Below are 16,268 nucleotides of genomic sequence, written 5' to 3'. Positions count from 1 at the left end.
CGTGGACCTGCAGCAATAAGCGAGGTTTGAGTGATGGTAATCAGCATTGTAACTAATAATGTAATTCAATGTGGAAATAAGTCACAGAACAACTTATTAGACTTTACATGGTATAAAAAATATTTAGGCAAGTTACAACTGTATTGAACACATATTCTCTTTTCTTTTAAAGTTTGATTTTTAAAAGTGTCTTTAAACCCACCCACTAACATTCCAAGATTTATTCTGTATTTATTCTGTAAGGAAGCTAGGACTCTTCCTTAGCTGTTTATAATAATGGTCTTATACTAAAATTATCTTTGTGTGACTGACCTAGATCACTCAACATCATTTGTTCTAGCTTCATTCACATTGTGCAGTATTTCCTTCATGCCTGTTCATTTTTTGTAAACATATAGTCCTCTTCTGTGTCAATGCATTCTGTGTACCAGCAAGTCAGAACCGACTTGTAGCTGAGCCTTCAGCCTGTTTTCGGAGGCTGTACGTCTGATGGGAAGGGATTGCCCATCTTTCTGCCCGTTGAGGTGAGTTTAAGCCAAGAGCCTTAAGGTTAGCAGCACAACGTCTTACCACTAGGCCACCAGAGCTCCCTGTGTGAAGGTACACCATCCTATGTTTGTTTTGACCATCTCTAGGCCTCAGCAGGACGTGGGGGAAAAGGGATGGGTGGGGCTATCAGACCTCAGGGCTTGGGGGGACCTGGGGAGAAGGGGATGGGTGAGGATTTCAAACCTCAGGGCTTGGGGGGACCTGGGGAGAAGGGGATGGGTGGGGATATCAGACCTCAGGGCTTGGGGGGACCTGGGAGAAGGGGATGGGTGGGGATATCAGACCTCAGGGCTTGGGGGGACCAGGGAGAAGGGGATGGGTGGGGCTATCAGACCTCAGGGCTTGGGAAGTTGTGAGGAAGGTGAGAGTGAAATCAGAGAAGTAGCTGAAGCGAAGGAGTGAAAGCAGAAACCAAAGACAGAAATTTCTCAGAAGCTTAAAAAAAAAAAAAATAGGTCAGTGGCCTGGGTTTCCGGTCCCCACACTTTATCTGAAATAATATTGGGGTTCAGGTCTCCTTTTGCATCAGCCTCAGCCCCTGTGAGGCCCCCCTTCCCCTTCCTTCCTGCTGCTCCTCCCCACCCCCTCTCTCACCACCTCTTTCCTTTTTCCATCCCCTCTCTCCCGCCCTCTCCTCGTTTACATCCCCCTCCACACCTTCCCGCCTCCTGACCTACCACCCTCTTCATCCTCTCTCCTTCTCTTCAAGGCTGGGAGGTCACTCCTAGGAATGGGCCCTGGAGCTTAAAGTGAGAGGTTCCATCCCACCCCCACCCCCCACCCCCTGCGGAAGTTAGTGGCTTTTATAAATACACTGTCCCCACACCTTGGTCTCCCTATCAAAACCATGGAAACAGAAAAGCTCAGATAAGAGTCAGAAGAGTCAAGGAAACTCCGGCGGGGGCTGGGGTGTTGCGTCTGGGGCTGTCCCACCTCCCACTGGCACAGTAAGGCAAAGCGCTGGAAAGTCCGAGCCATCTGGAACAAGACAGCAGACACTCCTGCCCGGGACTGAAGCGGGCTCACAGGGATGAGGTTTCCAAGAGATGTTTCCAGAAACCATGCTGTTGTGAAGGGCCTTCACACTCACAGCCACGCCGTAGCCCCTTAGAATTTCCAAGCTGGCAAGTATTTACGGGAGCAGAGCTCCACACTGTTCTCACAAGGAGCAGCTGGAGGCTTTGAACTGCCAACCTTTAGGTCAGCACTTGAACTCTTTAACCATCATGCCACCGAGGGAGGCTCCTTTATGGATGGGCTCCCTAGCATATAGAAGCAGGCGTGGCATCCACTTCCTAAACAACATGCCTCTGGAAACGTGATGAACTTTGATAAATGTCGAAAGTTATAGGAAAACTTCAGGCCTTTTGTTCATAGGGTCGCCATGAATCATGCTCAACTTGACAGCAATCAACACCAACAAGACCAATGCTAGTCTTTACTATTTGCAAGTCACTCCCAGGCCCTGCACAATGAAGGCGCTCGTGCTGTGTCCTGGGGACTGTGTCCGCTTGTTAAACAGCCTGATTTTCTTTATTCTCTGTGACAAATGAGGAAGCAGAGGCGAACGCCAGCTCTTTTTGTGCAGTGAAGAAACTGAGGTTCTGAGGGGTGAAGGGCCTCACAGAGAGTGAGGGGCAGAGTGAAACCCAAAGCCAGTCTGCTTTCTTCACTCCTGTACAGAACAGTGACAGTAACAATACCACAGTAACAGTCTTAGGACCACCCATTCACCTCCAAGGCCTCCAAAGACTGTAAGTTCTCTCAGGCCACGAGGTGGGGCGCACTCATTTGTACAGGCCCACTGGCGTGGAAAGAATTGCTCTCTGTCCCTTCTGACCCCCACGCTGCTTACTGGTTTTGCCGGTGGCCACCGTGGTGTGGATTTATGTAATAAGCAGGGGTGGCTGAATGCGACTTCCACGCTGACAGATTGGGGATTTAAGGGAAGGCAGATCTGTGTACAAGGTCTCTGGGTCTGCATCTCGTGCTTGCTTCCTGCACAGGCCTGGACCAGAGCTCTTCAGATTCCTTATCTGTGACCTTTACACCCAATCTGCTGTTTCTGTCGGCAGCAGCCAGTTTGGGCTTGATGTGACTCCCCAGTGCTCCGCTTGCCTCCCCTGGGGTTTTTGGATCCTAACAGCCCTGCCCACTTTCCCCAGCTGTGTTTTTCCCTTAAGAAGGAGACAAACTCAAGTTCAATGTTTGTCATTTATTTCAAGGGCCAGTGCTCATGGTCCAGGCCTGGGGACAATGGCTACTTCTAACAATATATGCAAGTCTTAGCAGAGAAGGAACCTCAGGCTGGTGTGTGTGTTGTGTGTGTGTGTGTGTGAGAGAGAGAGAGAGAGAAGAGAAACAGATGTGTACAAGCAGGAGTAGCATGCATTTCCTAAATAACATGCCTCCAGAGACTCTTTGAACTTTGATAAATGTCGATGGTTGTAGAGGGGCTTCAGGCCTTTTGTTCATAGGGTCACTATGAGTCGTGCTTGACTTGAAGGCCATGAACAACAACACAGCTGGGCGGCTGGGTCAGGTTCTGACGCAGCCTGTGGGAATCTGAGGAGAGGTTCCGCCTGGTGTGACTATATGCTGGCTGTGGCCTGTGTGTGTGTGATGGTGTGTGGTGGACGTGTAGTGTTTGTGGCAGTGGTTGCAACACCGCTGTGTGACCAGTGACTGATTGCCTCCCATGGGACCGTGATGCAGGGTCCGTGACTGTACCTGTGCGGAGTTGTGACCCACGTGCAGCTGCGCAGTGTGTGTCACAGGAGCGGCTGGTGTCACTGTGGTTGTGATGCTGTCTTCTGACTCCTGTGTGACTGTGTGACTATGTGACCCTGAGGTTTGTGTCTGTGATTACGTGCTCTCAACGCTGCCTTGTGACTCCTGTGTGGCTGAAACACGGTGTCTGAGCCTGTTTGCTTGGGATCGTGTGACTTGTGTGTGACTGTGCAGTTGTGTGTCTGACAGAACACCTTCACTTCAGTGGCTGGGAAAGGTAACTGAGGTTGCAGAGCTGGGCGATCGAGTCTCTGCGATGCCGTAGGTGTCCCCATATATCTGTTTGCTCACACACACCCTACGTGCCTGCTGCTTGCCAGATCCCCTTGCTAGGACCTGGTGCAGCTGTGCCCGAGTCCACCACTGGCTCAATTCTGTGAACACCCCACCCTCCCTAGACTGCACTCCGCAGCCAGCAGACGGATAATGCGCCAGCAGCTGGAAACCAGCAGGGGGTGAATTTACACCGTGGAAACTGGCACCCACTGCCATGGCGCCCACTGCCAGAAGAGCTGGTGCCAGAAGATCTACGTCTATATGAGCGATGCTGAGTGACCAGGAGCCTGTGGGCGGAACACGAGTGTGTGATTAGGCCCATGCCTGTAGCTGGGCTGCCCCCCCAAACATGCATCCTGATGATGAGTCTCCCCCAATCCACAGTCATGGGATGAGGTGGGTGGTGGCATTTCCCATCTCCGGCCGAGTTCCTGAGCCCTTGTTTTCCATTGCACTCTGGATCAAAACATAAATACCCATTCCTCGTTCCTTCTTCCTGAACATCAGGCAAATCCCCTTTCCCCCAGGGTCCTGGCAGGACCCCCAAGTCTCTGGTTTCAGCATGGTCCACAGTACAGACCAAGGCAGGCTCTAACATCCTCGGTCTTCCAGGACGCTTGCTATTTCAATCCTGCAAGTGGCTGGATTCTTGGCTCCTGGAGGTGCCCACTGAGCCCTCACCTGTTGAGTTTTGGGGCTTCCTAGAGCTCTCCATGCCCTCTCCTGGGCCTCTCCCAGCTGGGTTCCCCTTCAGTCAGCCATCACACCATGAATGCCCCAAAGTAGGACTGTGTCCCATCGCAGAGCCGGACAAAGTGCTTCTCTGGCACGCGGACCACCACCTCCTCTCCGGCCTCCAGGTGCACCACACCGCCCAGGAAGCTGCTGTCCCACCACACTTGGTTGTTGGCCTCTCGTCCACAGGGTGAGCGCCGGCTGACCAGAAGCTCTAGCTCCTTGGGGTAGCGGGGTGTGCGTCGATAGAGGCCGTGGGTGACTGGCCGGCTGCTGGCCAGCCCCCGTGGACAGTCTTTGGTGCCCAGCTGCACCTTGGAGTAGATGTAATAATAACCAGCCTGGGATGTCACCAGCGCCCCGTCACGGTAGTCCAAGCCCCGCAGGAAGGCCAGGCCCAGCTGCGCCTCCCACAGCAGTGGGCCCCCACTGCCCACCAGGCTGGCGTTGGCCCCTGAGAAGAGATGAGGGAGTTAGAACCTGTCACAGGGTTGTTACACGGCCCGGGCCATTCCCCACGCCTCCTGCAAGCTCATCTTAGGTTCACACTTGCTCCCTACTTTGCAGATGGGAAACTGAGGCACAGAGAGGTCAAGTCATTTGTTCCTGAGCCTTGATTCATTCCATCCTCATTTTGCAGGTGAGGAAACTGAGGCACAGAAAGGTGATGGAACTCATCCTGTGGTTATCAGATCTGACTCATAGGAACCCTATGTGACAGGCAAGGAGTCTACCTCACTGAGTGCTCCTGCCTGTGCCCTTTATGGCACTGTGAAGCCACCGGGCAGATGCAGTGGGCAGCTGAGCCTTTAACTGCTGGTCACTTGCCTTCAAAAGGGGGAAACTGAGGCACAGAGCAATTAATTGGCTTGCTGGAAGCAGGGGAAAAGTGTGGTGGAAGGCTTGGGCCCTGGGGCTGCTAGGAGCCTCAAGTCCCAGTCCTGTCAATGGAGCTTGCTTTTGAGATCGGGGGTTAATCTGTGTGGAGCATCTGGTGGCAGGCACCCAGTGGCATGCCACCGGCAGTACACACACACACACACACACACACACTCCCTGGGCCATTCTGCAAACACATACTGAATAGGTGGATGACTCCAAGAGCCCCCGGGGAGCAGTGTCCCCAGGAAGTAAGAGCATCTCCAGGCAGGCTGGGTGTCTGTCTATCTCCCAAGGACCTCCCCTGAGCCCCCATGGGGAGCCCCAGGTCCTCTCACCTGTGAGGTGGGCTGCCGGGTTGGTCTGGTGAGATCTCCGTTCTGAGGAGAGAGGGTCAGAGGTGAGAAGTGAAGGCAATGGGAGGTGGGGGCCACCTCCCGGGGGTCACCGGGTCCCACTCATGGAGCCAGCCCCACCCTTCCTGAGCGGGTGCAACTTCCCCTTCTCAGGCGCAGGGGAGGGGCACCTGTGGGCTTGGGGCCAGTTCTGCAAATGGTGTTGGGCAACACGCTGGGGTGGAGGCCGCGTGGGAACCTCTTTCCCTTCTCCTTGGCCCCTGACTCACCTTGGACCAGCTGCTCCCAGGAGCCTGGATCCCCGGCCTGAAAATGAGAAGAGCCCATGGTAAGGGGGTGAGGGTCTCGGTGTTACACAGACCCCCAGACTTGCACCCAATCCAGTTGCTCCTCTCTCAGCCAGGTCCTGCAGGCCAGAGTGGACCCACCCCACAGAGACCGGAAGGGGCCCATTTCTCCTTCCTTCCATGGAGCCCCTGGTGGGATCAGACTGCCCACTACTCGATTAGTAGCCGGACACTCTAACCTCCACACCACAAGGGGTTTAATATCACACATTTGCCCTTGTGTTTCTCAGACGCCTCACAAACTGGGGGCCATGGGACCACGGCACTGCCACTCCCCTCTGAGCCACCACCTCGAAGGTGCACGTGCACCCTTCCTGGCCGCCCCGTGGCAGTTTCCCTCTCTGTAAATGGGGAGACTGGTGATGTCTGCTTAGAGTTTAATGCATTCCTTTGGGTGCCCCCACTGTGGGAGGATGGCCCCGCTCCTGCCGTGTGATCCACCGACTCAGAAGCCACTGGAGGGCCAGCGACGGGCCGGCTCTGACACGACGGCACACAACAACACAACAGCACAGCACAGAGCACCCAGAGGCTGACGCCTGTTGTCACCGGCTGCTGAGTGACTCAGCAGTCCTGACTCACTCAGTCCCTCACACCAGGGACAGCATGCTAGCCTTGCCCCAGCCACCCCACCCCATGGCCCCTGTCCCCATCCACCGGGCTGAAGGCTGCAGTCCTCACAGTGTGACTCAGAGAGTCTTCAGGGGCTGCTTTGAGAAGTCACTTCAATCCCTGCCTTCCACTTCCACCTCAGCCTGGGAGCTCCGCTGAAGCCGTTCAGTGTCCCCACGCACGAGACCCCGGGGACAGATGGCCATGGGGCAGCCATGTGTGAGGTGCGATGAGTGAGGTGGTGCCTGGGTCTCCAGCACAGAGAGAGGGTTTATGAAAGGGATACAGTTACACACCCCCGGGGACCCCTGGTGTCCACACCTGTGGACACACCCCTCGGACATGGACATGTGACACAGCACAGAGCTCAACACCATACACACTCAGGTGCCCGACCCTGACAGACACAGGTGGACATGTGGCTGAGAGATCCCATGCTCTGCAGGCCCAGGGACGCAGGTGTGAGGACCACAACATCAGCACGTGGTCGCAGGCAGGAGGGTATGTGACACACGGTCCACGTCCTTGGGACAACAGAGGGGCACGAGCGGCCATGTTCACCGACACATGGGCACCACGTCCACGTGGGGACGTGGACAGACGTGAGCCACTCGATCCAGACACAAGGATAAGGACATGAGTCAAGGGACACAGAAGGACAAAGCCCTATGGTTGTGGCGTAAGACATGTGAACACGCAGAGACCCCCAGGCAGGACAGACAGACGGACAGATCCACAGCCAATCAGAAACAGGCACAGAGAGTTTATGACAGACAATTTAAAAGGGTTAATAGTGACAATTTCAGAGATAGCAGGCTAATCATGACCCCCACACCAAGCCCACTGCCTTCGAGTCGACCCCAACTCACCGCACCCCTGGACCACAGAGCGGAAGTGCCCCTGAGGGTCTTGGCAGTGGGAATCCTTACAGGGGCAGCCAGAGGGTCTCAGCTGCCCACCTGTCAGTTAGCTAAACCACTGTACTGCCTGGACCCTTGAGGTTAATGATAATTGACAATAACACAGAGGGTCCCTGAGTAGCAGAAACGGTCAAGTACACCAATACTAGTCCCAATACTGGTGTCTCGAAGTCACCCAGCAGTGGACAATAAATAAAGAGGACAGAGGAAGAATGGGTGCCCTTGAATTGTGGGGTCGTGCAACCAGAATGCACCTTAGGCATAGAGATGCTGGCACTTCATCTCACAGACTTTGGGCGTGCTGTCAGCAGTGGCTGACATCGTTCTCAGAATAGCAGAGGGTCAGCAAAGGAGAAGAAGACCCTCGATGAGACGGAGAGACACAGCGCCTGCGACAGTGGGCATGAGCATGGCGGAAGAGGTGAGGACGGCGGGGCAGGACAAGGTATGGTCCTCCTGTGGGTAGGGTCACGGTGGGCTGGCACCCACCCGGGACACATAATGACAACAGAGGGGTCTGAGGCCATGCCTGGATGCTCTGTCACGGCCTCTGCTCACATGGGGTCACCATGGCATGGAATTGACCTGATGGCAACTTGAAACCCTAAGGTATGTGGTTTGAATCCACCAGCTGCTCTGTGTAAGAAGAGTGAGCAGGCTCCTTCCATGTGCTTTGCTGTCTCTGAAAATTTGCTGGAGGGTCAGCTGCGAGTCTACTCCAACTTGACGGCACACAGCGATAACAATACTAACAATAACAATTCTGTATTATTACTGGCAATCTCTCACGGTGGACATTCTATCATCCCATTTTACAGATGAAGAAACTGAGGCTCAAAAGGTGAATGAACTTGCCCCGTGCTCCCAGAAAGCCAGGCCTTGAGCTGGACACTCAGTGTGCCCCTCTCCTGCACACACAGGCAGACACACAGGTCCAGAGAAGATGCCACCCCAGGTCACCCGATGCCCTCCAGTCCACTCACCGGCAGGCGGTCGTTCATCTGCTCCAGGCGCCAATTTAGCTGCAACAGGAACCAGCCCTGCACAGCCAGGCCAGCCCCCAGCAACAGCAGCAGGAGGACCAGGCTCAGCCGTGCAGCGCTGCAGGTGGGTCTCCTGTGGGATCTCAACCTCCTGAATGGGATGTCTGTCTGTCCATCCACCACAAACACCGTGGGCTGTACCACTGCGTTCTCCATGCCAGTCTGCTCAGGCTCAAGGTGCCCAGGATAGGACTGGTGCACGGAGCAGTGAGAGCTCAGAGGAAGCAGGTATTGCCCAATGCCGCTGGCTTCGCACACTCCAGATGGGCGCTCGCTCGAGGGCCCTGCGCTTTTTAGAACTGGGGTTTAGTAGCCCCACCCCTTTCTCCACACACCCTCCACTCCTTCCTGTCCCCCCACCTCTGGTTCCAGCTCACTCTCACTCATGCTATGTCTAACACTTTCCAGAAGTCTCTGAAAATGTGACTCAGGTGGGGCCTGGGATGGAGTGGGGAGAGGTCACTCCTACCCCTGGTTATTGGCATTTTAGACTCAATCCCTGCCCTCATGACACTCCCAGTGAAATTGGCTGAGTTGCACAAGCAATCTAATGACCAAAGAAACACTATACTTTTTTTTCCATTTTCCTTTTTTTATTACTTAATTTTAATGAAAGTTTACAGAGACTTTGGATTTCCATTCATTCATTGTTGCACTTTTCCCCCTGCCCAACCTCCCCCCACAGTTCGTTCTTCTCTTTGTAAAGTAAAAGAAAAATTCTTTCACTGTTATATAATCCCCTCCCAAGTCCACTCCACTGTGAAGCCTTCGTTCTGGACTCCTATCATGATAATAATACCTAATCATATATTCCGTTTAAACAATTTTCTCCCTCATCTGTTTCAATGCAGTATATATCATTTATCCCATCTTTCTAAGTCTCCCTCCAATCCCGATGTCAGTCTCATTTTACAACAGTGGCACTATGCATTATTTGTCCTTTTGTGATTGAGCTATTTTGCTCAGCATAATACCCTCCAGGGTCACCCATTTTGAATAATATTGTATGAGTTCCTTGTTTTTTCAGTGCTGCATAATATTCCATTGTATGAATATACCACAGCTTATTTATCCATTCATTTGTTGATGGGCACTTACGTTGTTTCCAGCTCTTTGCTATTGTGAACAAAGCTGCAGTAAGCATAGGTGTGCAAACACTATACTGTTTTAGGTCCCTGTGTGGGACCCTTCCTTGAAAAAGGACATCATGCTTGGAAAGGTGGCAAGTCAGCAAAAGAGAGGATGACCATCAATGAGATAGACTGACATAGTGACAACAGTCAAGAGCTCAAGTGTGTCAGGTGGTGAGGACGGCTCAGGACAGGACAGGGGGTGAGGACGGCTCAGGACAGGACAGGACAGGACAGGACAGACAGGACAAGGGGTGAGAATGGCTCAGGACAGGACAGGGGGTGAGGACGGCTCAGGACAGGACAGGACAAGGGGTGAGGACGGCTCAGGACAAGACAGGACAGGACAGGGGGTGAGAATGGCTCAGGACAGGACAGGGGGTGAGGATGGCTCAGGACAGGATAGGGTTCAGATCTGTTGTTCATTGGATCTCTGGGTTGGCCTCAAAAGCACCTAACAACAGCAGCTAACAGAAAGCTCAGTAGTTGGAATATGCACAGCAGCACTGCAGAAGAAAGTCCTGGCGATCTGGGTCCATAAAGATTAAGCCAAGAAAACCCTTGGGAGTGCAGTTCTTTCAACTCTGTAACATGAGCTGCTCGGAGTATAAATGGACATGAGTTTATTCCTCTAAACAGGTGAACGATAACACCACAGAGGCAGTTTCTTCTTGGAATAACCAACCACACGAGGTACTAAGAGCATCAGTAATGGCTCATGGAAATGGGAATCACTGGGAGGGAGTGGGGAAAGTGCAGCTCCCTGTGGGTATTGTGCTAACAAGCAAAATGTGCATGGCTGGCTGACTGGGAAACTCATTTGCTTTGTTAACTTTCACCCAGATCACAATAAAAGTAAATGTCTTTCTTTTTCCCCCCTCTTGTCCTACAATATATTTCTTACTCTCTTATTCTTTGCAGAAAAATTCACAGCTCCTAGGGAGGGACCAGTCCTTGGAGAAAGACATCACGCTTAGAAGGGTAAAGGGGCAGTGAAGGAGAGGAAGACCCTGGATGAGATGGGTGGACACAGTAGCTGAGATAATGGGGGTAGGTGTGTCAGAATCAGTGAGACTGGCTCAGGTTGGAGCAGGGTTCAGAGTTAGGGTACACATGGTCACAATGAGTGGCAGGCGACTCAACGGCACGTAACAACAAAAAGTTTAGAATGAGTACTGAATATCTCATGGACTGTCAAAAAAATCAAATATATGTCTTGGGGAAAGTGTAGTCAGAGTGCTCCTTGGAGGCAAGGATGACGAGGCATTGCCTCACGTATTTTGATCATGTTGTTAGCAGGGGATAGTCATTGGAAGAAGCATATCATGCTTGAGAAGGTGGAAGATGAGCAAAGATGAAGAAGGCCCAATGGATTGACAGAGTGACTGCAGCAATGGGCTGACGAGATAATGAAAATGGCACAGGAGAAGGCAAGGTTCAGATCTATTGCTCTGAACCATGGGTTCAGATAGGGTTGCCATGGGTTGTGACCAAGTCAACAACAGCTAACAACAACAAGAAGAAGTTTAGAATGAACAGCAAGTGAGCTACACTCTAGAAGCCTTTGATGCTGGTCTCGCTTGGCCCTCGCTCTCTTGGAGCCTTCCACGCTCTGTTTGTTCCCTGGGGCTAGAACACTGTTCCCTTGCTTGCCCATGACTGACCCGCCTCTGCTTCAATCCAAGAGCTGCCTCCTCCCAGAACCTTCTGGGACCTTGGAATTGAAAGACGACCTCAACTACCACTTCTTTCTACCCAGGCAGGCCCGCTCGCATCCCTCCAGCCACCATCCTGATGAGACGTCCGCATCGTCCACATTGAAGTCCTTCCTGCTCCCTGTTTAGAACGTAATTCCCACAGAGGCAGGTCTGTGCTGTTCCGGGTCATCAGTACCCGCTCTCACTGGGTTGACCCTGTAGCACGTGGGGCAGCTGTGGGCTCTGTTCTTGTGTGTTTAAGAAGGCAGGCACCTTGGCCTCTACTCGGCAGTTAGGAGCTGGCAAGGTGGGATGATGGAGTCCTGGTGGGACAGTGGTGAGAGCACTTGACTGCTAGTCAGAGGGGTGGTTCAAACGCACCAGCCCTCCTCAGAAGAAAGATGCGGCAGTCCGATTCTGTAAGGTCACAGCCTCAAGAGTCCTAGGGGACAGTTCTACCCTGTCCTATGGGTCAAATGAGCAGGCTTGGGTCTAGGGTGGAATGTGCTGTAAAAGAAAAAAAAAAATGCTGTTATTGGGGGAAAGGGTTGGGAGGGGAAAAAAGTGCAACAATGAATGAATGGAAATCCAAAGTGTCTGTAAATTTTCATTGAAACTAATAATAAATTTTAAAAACAACAACAACAACAAAAATGCTGTTATGTACCGTAGAGTCAGAACCAACTTACTGCTGACCCTCTGGCATCTTTTCAGAAGCAGTAAATTATACCGGAGAGAAATGCCCACCTTTCCCCACACACAGCAGCTGGTGGATTTGAACCGTGTGCCTTTGGGTTGACAGCACAATCCCCTACCACTCGGTCACCACAGCTCCCTTGTAAACAAAAAAACACCAAACTTTGCATGGTGTTTTTACAAAAAAAGACCTGGAGTGGGGAGACCAGTTTCCAAATGTAGAAGATGCGTCTTGTTTGCATAAAAATATGGTATTTCCCTGATATCTCTAGGTTGGGAGGAGGGGTTTTCCAGCCCTGAGGGGAGGTCTTGGAAGAAATGGACTGTGCAGGGGACTTCCAGGCTCAGGGGGCTTTTTGTGATGAGGGCCCGAAGCTGGAGACTATGCACACCCCTAAGGTATGCTGACCCGTGGTGTCCCCACCAACAATAACACAAAACACTCCCCAACCTCGAGCCATCCCCACGAAGGCTGGTGGGTCCTATGGTTGTACTCCATTGGCTGAATTTTGAAAGTAGATGACCATGCCTTTCTTCCTAGTCTATGTTAGTCTGGAAGCTCCTGCTGAAATCAGTTCGGTATCTTAGCAACCAACACACAAGCCTCCATGGACGGGGGTGGCTGAGCTGGAGGTGGGTCCCAGTCATCACCACCTCCCCAGAGGCATGCGGGGTCCTCACAGGCCTACAGCATCACTTCCCACACAGTTCTGACTACGTTGTCATAGTAACTGCCCCGCGGTCCTGCTGACTCCTGCCCTGCCCTACCCAGGGCTCCAGCTGGAAGCCTTGGCACCCCTTACTGCCCTCTTCTGGTAGACACACCAACTAGCCTTTTCTAACCCTTTGGGATTACCTCGACTGAGACTGGGGTGAGACTCCCCAAATCCAAACCAGCTCTCTAGTCTATCCTGACTCAGGGCAACCCCACGTGCATCAGGGCAGAACTGCGCAGCACAGGAAACAGATCACCAAGCCTTTCTTCCGAGGTGCTCCTGCCACCAAACTTTAGATCCATAACCAGTTGCTTCCAATACACCCCCAGAAGAGGCCGAGAGAGATGGAACATGAAGTGAAACTGAGCTGTGGAGGACAGATAAATGCAATGAAAATGAGAACGGTGTGGGGGGGGGCATGGAGGCAAGAAGGCAGAGGGGCCCCGGAGGCCTGGATGCGGATAAAGAGGAGGAGCAGGTGAAGATACAGGTGAGAAAGGCAGGTAAGAACGCAGGTAATCCGACACAGGAGGAGCTGGTCTACAGGGCTAATTGTCCCCATGAACTACATTTTACTCTGAAGTTAGAACTAGATGGTGCCTAGCTGCCACTACGGCCCATTCTGACAGAAAGTGGGGAAAGTATGGAACAGAAATAAAAAATATTTTCCAGAATTCCAGACTCCCTGAGCTTACTGCAACTGGAGGAATCCCTGAGACTATGGCCCTGTGGCCACTGGACTTCAGTTGTTCTGGAGTCCCATTAGACAAACCAACAGGTTAGCTCAAAAAGTAAAGAATATCACCCTTGAGTACTATGCTCTTGGGGGGAAAAATATCAGCAGATCCAGTGGGGACCGGAAAAGATGGGGTGATAGTGGACATAGATAAATGGTGCTTAATTCTATAAAACACAACGTTCAGGAATGAGCATATGAAACATAATGTGAATGAAGACATTGTGAGACACATGCATGTGAGTGAAACACAATGGATGTGACTTTTGTATGCAAACCAATATGAAATAATAACAATAAAGTTAACAGAACCCTAGTTACGACTCTGAGACCAGAAGAACTGGCTGGTGGCTTCTGCCAATCACTATGAAAGGGATTGATCGCTGTAGGGGGTCCTGGACAGAGCAGAACATTGTGCTGCTATCTGCATGGTTTCATATAACGTTACCGAGAGCTAACATCAATACTTAGAATTCTATTAATGCTCAGAAAGATTTTTTTTAATATACAGATTTATTACGGCATTTCCCCCCCTTTGAAGTTGTTAATTTTAGCTTGCTTCATTCCACAATCAATATTCTTGACACCAGCAGTCAGGAAATCAAAAGATGAATTACATTGGGAAAATCCACTGTCAGGGTTCTCTCCAGGATACCAAAAAGCCACGATGCCAGTCTAGAGACTAAGGTTCACCTGATTCAGGCCATGGTGTTTGCAATTACTTGCTATGCATCAGGGAGCTGGACAGTGACCAAGGAGAATAGAAAAATTGCTGCCTTTGAGTTGTGGTGCTGGAGAACGTACAATGGACTGCCAAGAGAACTACAGGTCTGCTTTGGAGAAGGGTGAAACCAGGCTGCTCCTTAGAGGCAAGGATTTTGAGGCTCTGTCTCACATACTTTGGGCACATGGCTAGGAGGGACAGTCTTTGGAGTAGGACATCATGCTTGGATGGGTATAGGGACAAGGGAGGACTGGGAGACCCCAGATGAGATGGATTGACACAGTAACGGATAATGGGGGTAAGTGTGTCAGAGACAGTGAGACTGGCTCAAGATAGAGCAGGGTTTGGAGTTGCTGTACATGGGGTGGCTATGAGTCATAGTCAAGTCAACGTCACATGACAACAACATCCTTGAAGTATTAATTTCAGTGTTATTTTACTATACATCTGCTGGTGTAACACAAAACCAAAAATCTATCCCATTACACTTTCCTGCAAACATGTACTTCATTCTAAATACTAAATTGTGTGTTGCCCAACTTAAATAAAAGGCTCAAAAGAACTTAAAAGACTAGGTTTCCTGTCCAGAGAGAGATTGGGGGAACCCTCAAGACGATATGGTCATAAACTCCCTTCACATTAGGAACTGTATTCACCCCCATGGCTCAAATTTCAGACAATGGACAGGTATACAAAGTGGACAATAACATCAGGGAGATAGTCACTCCCTAGAAAAATCAGCCACAGGAGATCAAAAGGGCAACATCTGCTCAGGGACAAAGCTCAGGAAACAAGAAAGGAAGGGAAAGGGGAGTAGTAGAAATGGGAGCCATAGAGAGGAAGTGGGAAGCATGCTGTTGCCTTATGAGGATCACAGTCAATGTCAACACGCAACGTATGTATGGACTGTTGAACACAAACCCAATGTGCCCTGTAAAATTTTGCCCAAATCCCACAAAAAGGTTTTCAAAACCACAAAAGGAGATTAGAGTGTTAGAATAAAAGCTATATGAGAACAAATGGTTAATAGTTACTCTAAGCAAAGACAAGAAGACTGGGATGGTAAGAGAGGATTCATGGAAGTGGGGCACCTAAAACTGAAATAATGAGAATGCAGATGTGTGAAGAGAATGTAACCAATGTCACTGAACAGTATGCATAGAAATTATTGAATGGGAATCTCTACACTTGCCCCCAAATGATAATAAAATGTTATTTTCAAAGAGCAAGGAGACAGGTGAGGATGTTGGTGAGAAGACAGAGAGACACCTTGCAGGCAAAGATGCAAGTGACAAACTAGGTAATAACGCACAATGCAGGTGCTAGTGCCAGAGAGTACGCAGGTGGGTAACAGGTAAGAGTCGAGGTAAGAATGCTGGCACAGGTCAAAGCTGTAAATGAAGATGCAAACAAATACACAGATTGATACAACAGATAATGTAAGTGAGAGAGCAGTTAAGGAGTCAGGTGAGTGTTGGTGAGAAGACAGGGGAGGCACAATAAGGATAAGAAAGTGAGAGGTTGGGACAGGTGCGGACAGAGGTGAAGAGTACCAGTGAGTACCCAGGTAAGGGCAGAGCTGAGTTGCCAGGAAGATGCAGGTACATTTCAGGCCAGAACCAAGTAAGGCAGGTATGGGCTGCTAAAGTGAGGGGGCCAGAGAACGTACAGGTAGGTGGACAAGGGGAGGGGGTGAGTGTTTCAGGCAAACTGGAATGGATAAGTGAACCGAGCTGCCTCTGCCCACTCCCAAACACGTGCAGACTCGGTGCGGGTAAGAAATGTACAAAGCTTTATTGAGAGTTTCAGTTGGGGCAGCCATAGACGATCATGTTCTCTGTGAAGGAGCCCAGGTCCTCGCATTGCTGCTTGTTCTCCTCATCCTGGCATTCATCAGGCTCTGGCCACAGCTCCACCCACGTGTCCTTCCCGATGATGTAGCTGGAGCTGGGGAAGGAGGATGTTGAAGACAGATAATGACAGGAGCAGACAGGTGAGGCAGGTGAGACCAGGTGAGGGCAGGTGAAGACAGGTGAGGACAGGAGCAGACAGGTGAGGCAGG

At 51.2% G+C, this 16,268-nt stretch overlaps 2 protein-coding genes across 3 annotated transcripts in view; both read right to left on the bottom strand.

The window, feature by feature from the left end:
- Positions 1 to 4,376: 4,376 nt before the first annotated feature.
- On the bottom strand, positions 4,377 to 8,663 carry TNFSF14 (tumor necrosis factor (ligand) superfamily, member 14). Of its 2 annotated transcripts, none has more exons than XM_006896354.1 (4): positions 8,448 to 8,663; positions 5,855 to 5,891; positions 5,568 to 5,609; positions 4,377 to 4,804 (listed from the first exon to the last, which is right to left on the bottom strand). In XM_006896354.1, the coding sequence occupies exons 1-4, from the start codon at positions 8,661 to 8,663 to the stop codon at positions 4,377 to 4,379; spliced, it is 723 nt and encodes a 240-aa protein (XP_006896416.1). The 2 variants fall into 2 exon arrangements, with proteins under 2 accessions (XP_006896416.1, XP_006896417.1); XM_006896355.1 differs by having other exon boundaries at positions 8,547 to 8,663.
- Positions 8,664 to 16,011: 7,348 nt separating this feature from the next.
- Positions 16,012 to 16,268, bottom strand: part of C3 (complement component 3) — a 48,573-nt gene continuing 48,316 nt past the window's right edge. Inside the window, exon 41 of the mRNA XM_006896353.1 lies at positions 16,012 to 16,153. Within this exon, the coding sequence (XP_006896415.1) occupies positions 16,012 to 16,153 (142 nt within the window). The remainder of the gene's footprint in view (positions 16,154 to 16,268) is intronic.

The sequence above is a fragment of the Elephantulus edwardii genome, unplaced genomic scaffold, assembly GCF_000299155.1.
Source record: "Elephantulus edwardii isolate Elephantulus edwardi_28Jun2011 unplaced genomic scaffold, EleEdw1.0 scaffold00185, whole genome shotgun sequence".
NCBI classification, from domain to species: domain Eukaryota; kingdom Metazoa; phylum Chordata; class Mammalia; order Macroscelidea; family Macroscelididae; genus Elephantulus; species Elephantulus edwardii.
The sequence above is the reverse complement of the archived record's forward strand: the minus strand, read 5'-3'. Positions and strand labels throughout refer to the sequence as shown.

Excerpts from the sequence above, each read along its gene's own strand:
- TNFSF14 (XM_006896354.1), bottom strand. The coding sequence starts at position 8,663 with ATGGAGAACGCAGTGGTACAGCCCACGGTGTTTGTGGTGGATGGACAG. Across the intron at positions 5,892-8,447 it reads AGATGAACGACCGCCTGCCG|GCCGGGGATCCAGGCTCCTG; the intron begins GTGAGTGGACTG and ends TCTCATTTTCAG. Across the intron at positions 4,805-5,567 it reads CCCGGCAGCCCACCTCACAG|GGGCCAACGCCAGCCTGGTG; the intron begins GTGAGAGGACCT and ends ATCTCTTCTCAG.